At 39.3% G+C, this 13,013-nt stretch overlaps 1 protein-coding gene across 5 annotated transcripts in view; it reads right to left on the bottom strand.

The window, feature by feature from the left end:
- The window catches only part of Dennd1a (DENN domain containing 1A), a 530,651-nt gene that overhangs the window by 231,066 nt on the left and 286,572 nt on the right, over positions 1-13,013 (bottom strand). For all 5 annotated transcript variants that reach the window (XM_076845503.2, XM_076845505.2, XM_076845504.2 and 2 more), the window contains exon 10: positions 3,716-3,816. In XM_076845503.2, coding sequence (XP_076701618.2) covers positions 3,716-3,816 — 101 coding nt within the window. The remainder of the gene's footprint in view (positions 1-3,715; positions 3,817-13,013) is intronic.

Here is a 13,013-nt window from a genome sequence, read left to right as displayed (position 1 = left end):
TCTGAGGCTAGTGCTGAGACGTGAAGGTTGAGTCTCACTGAAGTTTGGGAGGCTCTGAAGGCTGCCCTTTAATGCACTGTCTAGGCTGTGACACATGGGGAGTGTCTCTTTCCACATGGGAAACCCTGAGGCATGCCTCTGGGGAAGGGATAGGCATCTGTGAAGGAGTCATGTGCCTGTGAGAGTGTAGTGGCTGTGGGAGAAGGAGTCTAGTAGGTTCTGCGTTGAGGGGGCAGTTGGTCACTCTATGAGTCTTGGATTATGTATGTCTCCTTTCTACCTTCTCTTTCTTTGCTCTCTCTCCCTTTCACCATCTCCCTCCCTTCTACCTTCCCTGGGTGAATAGTTTGTTCCTTCCCTTCCTTTCTAACTCCCCCTCTCCCTGCTCCAGCCTCCCCATCTTTTATCCAAATGACAAGAAACCCTAGTAATAGTCCTTTCCTTTGAGATACATGGCAGTGAAAAAAAAACCAAGAGAACTGGTTCAGAAACTCAAAAAGAACAGCAAGTGAGGGAAGGTCTAGTTGGAAGAATGGGGCACCTGAGCACATCTGTGGGGAGAGGAGAGAGGGAAGAGGCAGGACATTTGAAGATACCAGGGAGATCAGAGGTCCCGATGGATTCCAGATAACCCTCAGGAGACAGAACCCTGACTAAGGTGAGGTCAATGGCTTTGAACAAACTGCTCTTCCTTCCTTAGAGGTGGTAGAAAAGAGGAAAGACAGGCCATGAGTATAGGTTCTGTGAAGGGAAGGAAGGCAGTTGCAGAAGCCTTCAGAATGTGGTGAAGGCCAGCCCAAACCTGAAGCATGATGAGTACAGTGAGGCTCAGAGCTGACTGCAGAGAAACAGGGCAAGCTGAGGATGGCAGATGGCACCACTTTGCAGTGAGTCCTCTCTGCAGTGATTTCCAGACTTTCTCCAGACATATCTGTCATCCAAGAAGCAGACAGGAAGATGGGGCAGGATAGTATTAGTGGCAAGGCCAGAGGGCCAGAGTCTCCAGGGAAGTGGCAAAGTAATCTGGAACAGCTCCCTTCTCACAGATCTTAGCAATGTTTGTGCAAACAATCCGTCTGTGTGCCTGTCTTCTATACCCAACTGTTTGAGCCCCTTTTGATGGAGACTGGCTCTTACCTTGGCCTTCCCCACACTTAGCACAGTGCTGAGACACAGAGGTATCAGTACACATTTGCTATCCTGAAAAAGCTCACAAGAGCAAACAGGACAGCAAGAAAATCAAAGAGGTGGAACGGAGGGAACAAAAAGGAGGCTGGGGGAAAGACATGGTAAAGACAAAGGGTTTTTAGAAGAGAGTTGCTGAGACAGTCAAAGAATAGGGTCAGAATCAGAGGGGAGAACCTGAAGCCAGAGATGTGGAAATCAGTTCAATAACACCAGGTGTGTCATCCTGCTGGGTGGTTGATATTGTTTTTCTATCTACAAAGTGCTTTTTTACATACAATTGTTTAGAAACAATGTAAGGAATATGTTCTAGTATTTTTATTCTTTTAGACATATGGACAGAGATTCAGAGAGGCTGTCATTTGCTCTCAATTACACAACTGGCCAGTAATTGAGTCCTCTCAGTTCATCTTTGCACTACTTCAGGACTCTCTGATGGAGGGAAGTAACTTCTATACAAATGACGAAATAGACCCAATGTGGGTTCAGTGGGAGTAGGGGAGGCTAACAGTGTGGCTTCTGAAGTCACTGAGGACAGCAGGGAAAGAGATGGAAAGGAGATGAGGAACTGGAGACAAGTCAATGACAATGACAGGGCAGTGAAGAAAGTTCCTAGTCTCTGTGTTAGAAGCCAAAAGATGAAGTGGACTTGCACCAGGCTATGGCAGTGGGCACAGGTGTCTGATGATCTCCTATCGGAGATGGTTCAGCACTCCATGGAGTCCCCAGTTGGGGAGAAGCTAAAGAACCTGAAGAGAGGCAAGGATTGGGGGTTTGAAAACACCCCATGAGGAAAGTGGAAAACTCAAACATTTAATGGTGAATAAGGTGAATTTATTATGAGGGATTTATATTATTATCCTTTTCTATCTGCAAAAACTATAATACCTCCTCCAAAAGAGAGATGGAAAACAAAATCTAGACTAGCAGCACCTGGAGCACATCGTTAACTAAAAATAATTTCCAAAATAAACCAAGTTACAAAGAGACATACTGACAAAATGTGGGGCCTAGTCCCCTCATGAATCAAGAAGAAATTTTAAATGAACCAGGATTATATATATATACTCCACATGGTAGGCGACATACGGCCTCTTAATCTCATAAAAGGTGGGAGAAAGGCATGGATAAGACAATCTACCTTGGTAAGAAAGATATATAATAAAGAGCTGAGCACAGCAGTACACATCTGTAATCCCAGAGGTTCAGGAGGCGGAGACAGGAGGATCACAAGTTCAAAGCCAGCCTCAGCAACTTACTGAGGCACTAAGGAACTCAGTGAGACCCTGTCTCTAAATAAAATACAAAATAGGGCTAGGGATGTGGCTCAATGGTTGAGTGCCCCTGAGTTCAATCCCCAGTACCATTAAAAAAAAAAAAAAAAAGAATGTATAATAAAAAGAGGATCACAGATTTTTATATGCTGGCCCTCAGTTACATCTTCATTAAATACATGGCTTCCTGGGAGCAAGGCGAGCCCAACACATTAAAATTAGGAATGACTGCACAATGCCTTTAAGCTCCCAAGTCAGTTTGGCTACTTGGGTGAATCTTTTCCGTGAAATGATTTCAAAAGAGCAACAATTAGACTGATCTGGACTCAAATCATTCAGACCCAATGGTAAATATCCTGAATCATCTGTTAAGTGAGAGGCCTGTAGTGGCTTGAATGAGTCCCTTTCTCCTGAAGCTCTTCAATCTGGCAGGCAGTGCTACATCCCTACATTGTGCTCCCTTGCCAATATCTCCTGAAAGGAGCTATTTGGGGACAATGTCTTTTATCACATTACTCTGAGAAAAAAATTATTCATAAGGAGAATTCACCACATGAACCATTTTTTAAAGTCATCCACTGAAGACAGATAGTGAAGAGGATGATGCTTCAGCAGAAACGTTAACTAAGCACCTACCACAAGCCAGCTTTTCTACATGGTGCTTCAACTGCTTCTTGTTTCATCTCTATGTAATTATGCATTAAGCAACTTCTTCTTACAGAAGAGGAAACAAAGTCCTAGGCCAAGTGACCTGTCAAGTCAACTCCAAAACTTTCCTCCTTTCCTTCACTAAATCATGTTTCACTGAATAGTGAAATTTTCATCAAAAGCCTCAGGAGGTTTTGAAATCTAGCTTATGCTCCCAAACCACAGCTGAAAGCAAGTCTGATGGGACGTTCTAGGGCATGGTTGAAACTTGAAGATCTTGGGGATCTCAAATGCTCCTGTCACCGGTTTCCAATTTGTCTGAGGGGGAAACAAAAGTATATGACTTCTTGGTGCTTTGGTTTATCCAAACCGAGAAATAGGAAAAGTATGAAAAAGTATTATCTACTCTCTTGAACTCTTCAGAATGTCATGACATATATGAAGGCTATTTAGAAATAAAAAAGCATGCAATCAGGTGCTCTAAAACCCATGCCATTTTTGGAGTATTTTTAATTTAGAGTCACCAGTGGCATTAACAGCTATAGACCTAACATTCTGGGTCCTGGAAGAGGGAAAGCAGAGGGCAGACAGATATGCAGCAGCCTTACCAGCAGTAGTCCAGTAGATGTGGAGGCAGCACGGGGATGTACACATGTTGCCAGTACATGGGGTAGAGCATTGCAGCTGCACCATGGATGCAGGCAGTCAACTGCAACAGAAGCAGAGCAGAGATTCAGAGCTAAAAAACCAAAGTGGGGGAAGCAACATATCTTAAAGAAGCTGAGAAGTATGGAGAAAATAAGTTAACCCAATCACCCTAATACAAATTTAGGAGGAGGTGGTTCTTCAAAGTGTCTATCCATCCTCCCCCAACCCCACTTTAAAGCTAACTATAAGGCTGACAGTATAGCTCAGTGGGAGAGTGCTTGCCTAGCAGGTTCCACCCCAAGCACTGTAAATGAAAAAAATCACTAATGCACATTTAGAGCAGAAATTTTGGAAAATGGAGAAAGGGATAAAAGAAAATAAAAGCCTACATTTTCTGAAGATTATTTAACATTTCAAGGGGGTTACATAAATAAGTACTTATGTTTCCTTTCCTAACAAAATTAGGATTACTATAAATACAGTATTCTTTTTGCTCTTTTTAAAAGTTAACATTTTTATGCCATTTTCCCACATCTTTAAATCTTCTTAGAAAATATCTTTTATTGATATGCAATGAATTTCACCTGTTTAACTACTCTTTTATCATTAAGTTATAAAATTGCATCAGGTCAGTATTTTTTATGTATGGTTCCTAAATGTAAAATTCAGAGGCAAAGGTCATGCATATTTTAAGGCTTATAATAAGGATAGTAACACAAATATCAGAAATATGTTAATATAATAAAAAGAGAAGGCGGGAGGTTCTTTATACTCACCCAGCCACACACTATGATGCTGGTCTTGCTGCCTGTCACCAGCACCAAGTATTGTAGGCAAGATAGCGACTTTAACTTGTACTATCTTACTTTTATTTTTATTTATTTGATCATACTTGTATCTATCTTTATTTTTCTGATCATGACTGAGACTGAATATTTTTTGTCTTGCAGTTATTGAATACATTTCTTAGGTAAATGGTCTATTTATATTGTTAGCCTATTTTAAAAGTGAATATCAGTATTTTAAAAATTGATTTGTAAAAAAGCACTCACTGATAATTTGCAAAGAATACCAACACTCTGTAATTTTTTAAAAAATAATCTATCCTTAATTTTCTCTGCATTTCTGAGTGAAGAGAAAGTTTAAATAATTATGTAGACTAATCTTTACCTTAGTGGTGAATTCTTCTACTTTTATCCTAAGACAAGTCCTCCAAAATTTCTCCCAGCATTTAACTCTTTAATCCATCTGGAATTAATTTAATGTTAAGAGCTGAGGTGATAATTTATTTTTTCCACATAGTTAATCAATTTCTCTGGTACTGTTTACTGGCTAATCCTTCCTCTCCCTATTCTCTTGACATGCCCCCTTTCTGTATCCTCTACCCTTTCATAAAGGGCTACAAATATAATAAAATCAGTATTTAATACAACTAAAAATTTAGGAAACAAAGATAATAAAAGGAATACAATTGCTACAAAATTCAATATGGCCAAAAGAGAAGGAAAAAAAAAAAACACCTTTGGAGATATAACTATGAAGTGACAAAAGCCAACAAACACATGTTTCTTTCTGTCTTTCTTCTTTAATGTTTCTTTGGTTTCTGGGAAGCCTGTTCCCAAGAGGACTTTGCTTCTTTTGGAAGCTGTTAACTGGTCTTTGCTGACAGAAGGACATTTACGTGGCGAAAGAGTGACGTGCCAAGGCCCAGTTAAAAGAATCCCAGAGGTTAGTGTAACATGAACAGCTTTAAATTGGATATTCTGCTGATGTTTCACAGTTGTGAGAGCTGTGTATTAAAGCCAGGGGGCCACTTCCCCCACCCTCCCCTTCCCTCCAGACCCTGTTCTTTAAATCAGATACACGCTCCGAACAGGAGGGGATCCACAGTGTCAGGGAGCTGCTCCCAACGACTCTGCCAAGACTCTGAGGTCCAATCCACTCTTCCCTATCTACTTTGGTAGGTTCCCTGACAAAGGAGGCTGCCAAATGTATATACATGACTAATTCCTTCAGGATTTCTCACAGATGAAAAATCCTTGCTGGTGCTGAGTGAGAATAAACCAGCTTTACTCCAACTTGACCCTGAAATCAGTCTAGAGGGCTACACTGGCCTTTGGCCCCAGCTCTTTCTGCACTCAGCCTTTAACTAGCAGCCAGAGTGCTTTCCTTAACATGCAGGGCCAGACATATATCACTTTGTACTCCAAGTCTTTGGGGTATAACTGAGATGTCTTCACCAGGTCCCAGTCTACCTGTAAAGCAGCATCTCAAACCACAGTCTCAACTGCCTTCTCCTTGTTTTCCTTTGGAATATATCATTTGCAGATGTAGGAATAGCTATGGACTCCTTTTCCTCTCCTCTTGTTTCTATTTATCCCCCAATGTAGCCCAGACTTGTGTCCCTAGCAAACCCTTCTCTCAGGTCTCTGCACACACACTCCTCCCCTCCTCTCTGAAGTCTTGCCTTGGCTCCCCTGGATATGTGTCCCCATTATTAAGTGGATTGTTACTGTCTGCAGTTTATACCCTGATTATAAAGAACACAAAGTCCCTGTCTCCCTTCATCCCCGTGTTCTCAGTGTCAAAGCACATATATAAGTGCTGTTTAATGAGATGTGTCCTGAATAAATAAAAAACAATTCCTACTTAGCATATATTCATCACAACATAAAGGTAGCTGGTGACTTGGCTTCAAGAGTACTGTACCAACATTTTCATGAGTCCCACAGAGTAGGGCATATGACTCAAATTCTAAAACAATAACATGCTTAGACATACAAATTTACCACTTTTGGAAAATCACCCATCCAAAAATATGCCTACTCTATAACTCTAAAACATATCAAATAAATAAAAACACTTCAAAACCTATAAGGTACTTTACAAACATAAAGTAACATCATCTCACATTCATTTGTAATTCTCTGAAAGAGTCATTGGATAGAGCGGTCCTGTCTGAGACAAAACTTGATTAGCTTCTTTTTAACTGAAGTTGTTTGGGGTCAAAATCTTATCCTCAGGAAATGTTCTTTCCATGTGTCTGTCCTTAACCTCAAAATAAGTCTACTAAGCCAAATACCAACATTCTAAAATTACTTATCCTTGATGCAAAATAATAATAATAATAATAATTAATAAATAAAATCAAAGCTTTTAAGGTGCTTGATCGTTTTTTTAAGGATCAAGGATTTTTCTAAGGGACAAATCTCTGCAGTTGGGGTAAAATGCATTCACCCATGTGATTAAGAAAACAAACAAACAAAGCGGGGAATTGTTTGGCTCCTTTCCAAAATACTAAATAGCACAAATTATGTGCATTGTTACTTAAGAACAGCAGTTAAGCTGATTACAGGAAAAGTCTGACCATATATCTATGCTTAACCAGAAATGATGTACTATGACACACAAAATATCACTAACTACTTATTTTAAAAATAACTCTAAGTCCCATTTCTGAAAATGAAAGTCTTAAAGGACTTAAAAGGACTTATTCTTCATAGAAGACAAAAATTTAAAATAATAAAAAGTATACAATTTGGAGTGTAGTAGTCAACAAAGGGGTATTGTGAATGTAATTAAAGTGCAAGTTGAGGAAAATGATTCTATCAAATCTCACTCAGTGGGAGAATAGAAAGATAGTATGTGTAAAATTTGCCCAAAGTCATTAGTCACAATGAATATTCATCAGAAGCCAATTATCAATCCCATTTAATGACACCCCAAAAGATTTTGCCCTGAAGCAGCTGAATAGTCTAGGACTCCAGACAAAACTAGACAAATTATACAGCCAACAGCTAGTCTAGCCGGGACACAGATTGGAAGGTAAACCACTGGTGGGTTTTTTGGCTGCACTTTAGCAAATTCTGTCCTCAATTAAAGGTGCACAAGGTCAGTTATATCTTGGAGCTTTTTATATGGCTCCATTAGGTTTCTTTGAGGCTGAGGAAGAAAAGGAGAGAAGGCAGAGGGGGTAGGACATGAATGGAGAATGATCAATAATAAAGGTGGAAAAAAATCACAAGGACACTTTTTCTTTCTCTTATTTATTTTTTTTAGTTTAAGGTATAACGCATAGATTGTCAAGATTTCAGATTCCAATGCCTCAGTTATTCCCAATACAACTTTGCAATTTAAAATGGAATTAAAAATAAGAATCCCTCCTTAAAAAAAAAAAAAAATCCCCACAGGTTAAGTGCCAGGCATCATTTTGGGGTTTGAATACTCACAAAGTACTGCTTTAAGGAAATGTGTGTAGATACACGAGCATCCTCTTTATCACATTTCACAAGTAAGGAAATGGTCTCAGAGCTGAAATAAGTTGCTTAGGGCCACTCACTAGTAAGTGATAGAACTGGGACTCACATCCAGGTCTGACTATAATGGCCACGATTTCTATAATGTATAAATCAACTTAAAAAGTGTGTGTGTGCCTATCCTGTGCCATCCACAATGCTGAGATTTCTAAAATAGATAAGATATTGTCCCTGTTGGCACTGCCCAGTTATGTAGATAGGCATTTGCTTCAGTGTTGGATGACCACATTTCTAGGATAAAATACAAGTAACAGGAAATAATCTTTTATTTATTTTTTTAAAACACACACAATTTATCACATGCCTAGGGCATGAGAGTCTTAGATTAAAAAATAATCATTTTAAAAACAAACAGATCTGATCATTTCCTGAGGATTAGAAACATTTAACTAAGGTGTTGTAGTGTCTTTAATCCACAGGAAATTCTAGACAAGAAACTAATGACTGTTAGTCAAAGGGAAAGGTTTATATGACATTGTGGGCACACATATGGTTTAAAAGTATTTGAAAGTCTGTGTTTCTGGCATGTTCTCATTCACATACTTGCAGAGTCTTCTACTAACTCTCTTTTTGATCTGAACAAGCCGATTCCAGTCCTGGGTCTCAATTTCCCCAATATGTAAAATGAAAGGCTAGCTACAAGATTCCTATGGAAGTTGACTATTTCTCCTCTGCCCCCATTTACCCTCTTTAGATATACTGACTGAATAGAAGTCTATCGCAAAGTTGGTCTCGCTTCCTCCTCTCTGTAGCTACAGAGGCCTACCCCAAATTCATGAGCTAAAAACCACCTTCTATCAGCCACCCCATTTCCATCACTTGACTGTGGAGGGCACAGCCTTCCTCTGAGCCACTGATGTGCTCAAGATCTTAGAGAAGATGCTCTTAGGAGACTAGGGCCATGAGGCTCCAGATTCAAGTCCCACAAAGACAGAGACCCCACTGGAAGCCTTTTCTGATCTCCCATCATGTTTGACACTGAGTGGGAGCCATATAGATGTTTGGGGAATGTGAGCATGCCTCCAACTGAGTGTCATGAGAAATAATAGTGATATTACCAGACAGATCATGAATTGCAGTTGTTTAATAAAGCACAACATTTCTAAAAAAAAAAGTGTTGAGATCCCAGTTCTAAAACCTGGCAGAGAGAGAAAAAAAAATCAGATGGTCACAGTCATTCTTCACATTCTAGAATTCATAATGTTAAACAATCAAACTGACACCTGCTTCACTGTTAGAGGCATCTGACTTTCCCCTCTGAGCCTAAACAAAGGGTAGAGGAAAAATATGAGCCTGATAAAACAAAGGGTAGAGGAAAAAATGCCAGATTACTAGCTTTAAAGTTAAGATATTTTTAAGTCTATTTCAACCAAGACTCATCCAAGTTGTAGAAGATGTAGAGTGTTTTACAGATGTTGCTAGCTTTCTCAACTTGAGAATTATATTATTTTATTTAACTATAAGCCATCTTTGTAGTCATCAGGAAATAAATAGTACCATGATTCAAACAGTATTGTGTGGTTTTTTTTTATTATGATTTATTCTCAAATGGAAAATCCACTGTAAAATCAGCAAACAATTTTAAGAAAAATCAGCAGAGACTTTATAAATTAGCTTAGGTCAATATTATGCTAAGCGATCCCCAAAAAACAAATGCCAAGTGTTTTCTTTGATATGAGGGTGCTGATCCATAATGGGGATGGGGAGCATGGAAGGAATGGAATTCAGACAGGGCAAAGGGGAAGGAGGAAAAGGGAAGGGGCACAGGTAGGAAAGATGGTGGAATGAGATGGACATCATTACCCCAAGTACATGTATGAAGACATGAATGGTGTGGCTCTACTTTGTGTACAACCAGAGACATGAAAAATTGTGCTCTATATGTGCACTATGAATTGAAATACATTCTGCTGCCATTTATAACAAATTAGAATAAATGAAAAAAAATTAGCCTAGGTCAACCCTTCCATAGGTCTGAGAAAAACCTTTAATTATAAATAGTTCAGCATGTTTCAATTGTGCTTATTATATTTGTCAGGGGAAGAGCTGGCTTTTAAGAAACTATCAAAGATGGTTTAGCAGAGAGGCAACTTTGAAAGTCTCAGAAATCAAAGAAACTTCCACTAGTCTAGACAGATGCCAGATGTGTTAATGGAAATAAGGAAAAGAGCAAAGAATGCCCTGCTTTTCTTAGAAGTGAAGATGCAGTGCTTCTTTTTAGAGGGACAGGGGGAGCAATGTTTCTTTAAGCAGTTTTTCTTTTAGTTTGGTGGGATTCATCTTACCTCCTCTTTTTCTACTATCGTTTGGAGGAAAGAGAAAGAAAACAAAACAAACAAAAACACCAACATGGAGTCCAACAGATACCTTCCCTCAAGAGCAGTGTCATCCAAAGTCAAGGGGAGGCTTACTCAGGAAAGCACTGGCCTACTGAATCACTTCTCTTTCCTAAAGCTACCTACTAGCTAGAGTAATTAGAGTAAGTTCTTAACCAGAATAATAAGCTTTCCTGCCAAGATTTGACATTTCAAAACATCAAAGCAACTAGAAGTGCCAGAGAAAAGCTTTAGCTACCAAAGCAAAGGCAGAATCTATGGTGTGGTAAACTGTAAAGAAGTTCATAGTACCAGGAGTGGAGAAAGAGCTTTCTTTAAACCTTCTAGGTGAAAAAGGAAAAGGCAACGTTACATGGGGATTGATAACAATTTACTGAAATACAGGGACAGCAGTTCCCATTAGGCAGCCAGTCCCCCATTCTGCATCTGTGACAGGCATTACTAACTGATCATGGGGTTGGGATATGGCTGGGCATCCCTCCTGACATGCATCTGTTGTCAATGGATCAAAGTTCAAACTCAAGGAGACATTTGTTTGCCAACTCAAGTTAGTATATATGATTATTTATATTTCTTTATAAATATTTGTAAGATATATATATTTGTAAATATTTGTAAAACATATTAAGCTAATGGTTTATAATATTGCTTTAATAAGTAATAACATTTTTAAAGGAAAGTAAGCATAACTGAACATGGAGTCAGGAGTACCTGTTTATCAGGGACTCATACACAAAGAAGGAACTAAGGAACCTTTGTGTGATGCGTTGCTAAATCTGATGTATGGAGGGAAAAAAGGATCCCCCCTGTAGAGTTTTGTTGTGCAAATAAAACCTTAGAGAAGGACAATAAACTCAGAAAGATGAAAGCCATAAAATAGCCCCTATCATAATCACTTAACTAGCATTTACTATATGCCAAACATGGAGGATAGTACTTCACATATATTCAATCCTTTTAATCTTCACAGCAGCCCTCTAAGGTAAGTAGCCTCACTGTTCCGTTTTACAGATGAGGAAACTTGCATAAGTTCCACAGAGCTCAAGGCGGAGCTAGAACATGAACTGAGTGAAGTCAGGCTCCCAAATCTGAGCTCTAAGTTCAAGTGAAACTGCCTCTGTGCTCTGATCTGTATTAATCTGACAATTACTAAGTATCCATTATGGGTATGCCATGCCCTGGAGCAATTTCAATAGAGAGAAAAAGATCAAAATGCAAACAATCAACTTCAACACAAAAGCATTATGAAAGAGGTGCTATAATGGAGGTTTGAGTGTGTCAGCATATAAAGAAGGAATCCCTAATTCTGCCTAGGGCAAGCATTGGGTGGCACAGACTGTGAAGGCAGAGCTCTTCAATTCTGGAGGACAACAGTGACATTGCTATGCTGTTCTCTGGGGATGGGGGGAACCAGGTGGAATGGTGGGTCAAGGGAAGGTGGAAGCTCACTAGGTCACTCAGATCTATGTAGTGATGACCGCAAAGACTTGAATAAGAAATGACCATTGACTCAATGAGTAAGTGACTAGTGAGAGGGAGTGAGTACGTAAAATCCCTCATATTGACATGACTGTCCTCTGTGGCAGGGGTTCCCTCCCATCCACTGTCACCAGTTGCGCGTGTGGAATCTGAGCACTCTCCATGGTCTCTATTACTCTCCAGCTTGGGGATTATTGCCCACAAAGATGAGGTTCTGTGTCAAATGATATTTACTGGATTAGTAGTATGTGCCCAGTGCTGGTTTAGTTTTTCATAACTATGCTCATGAATCTTTCATACTCCCATTTTTACAGAAGAGGGCAAAGAGACTCCAAAGGTCAACTTGCTCACAATCTTATGGCTAGAAAGTGATTCAGGGAGGATTAAGTACATGGCAGAGGCAGAAACTAAACAAAACTATCCTGCCTCAAAATCTGATGCTTTCTCCCCTGACCCCCTCTCCCTTGACCCCAAAGTTAATGTCCTCTGTCTTGGGAAAAGGTATCACAATAGGATATCTGTGAGCCTAGCTAGATGTCTTGTGTAGCCATCAAGGTAGTAGCAAAGCAAAACTGTGAATTTTTACAAGTCTCTATCAAACCATTACTGCATGACCTAATCTCATAACCCATTGTCTTGAGTAGTCTACCAAAGAGACCATAGCTACTGCCTGTAGAAACAACACAACAAAATTATGCCCTTGCCCCAGTGACTTAGTATATAGTAGGTCTTCATGTTTCCATAATGAAAGCCTCAGAGATGTCTGCCAAAGTGGGTGCCATTTAGGGATTTTCGAGTTCATTAAGATGTAAGTGATTTGGATGTAATACATTAGTGGTTTTTGGTAGAGCTTTGATTCATAAGAGCCATATAAGAAAAAAATCAGTTCTATAATTTAAAGAATATACAAATTTATTTCACAAATTCCCCACATTACTAAAATAATAAAAATTTTAGGTCTTTTTTTAATGAAATGGCTAAAAAGAAATATCACTTTTCTAGATGTATTATATACATGCTCTAGATGTCCATCACACTGATGGACTGCACTGGCATTCCATAACATTACTGAGAGCTTGAATATATTATATTTAGCAATGTCCTTCTCTAGACTATCCATGACCAAA

This window comes from Callospermophilus lateralis, chromosome 2 (assembly GCF_048772815.1).
Source record: "Callospermophilus lateralis isolate mCalLat2 chromosome 2, mCalLat2.hap1, whole genome shotgun sequence".
Taxonomy (NCBI): domain Eukaryota; kingdom Metazoa; phylum Chordata; class Mammalia; order Rodentia; family Sciuridae; genus Callospermophilus; species Callospermophilus lateralis.
Note: the sequence above shows the minus strand (reverse complement) of the source record. Positions and strands in the feature narration are given on the sequence as shown.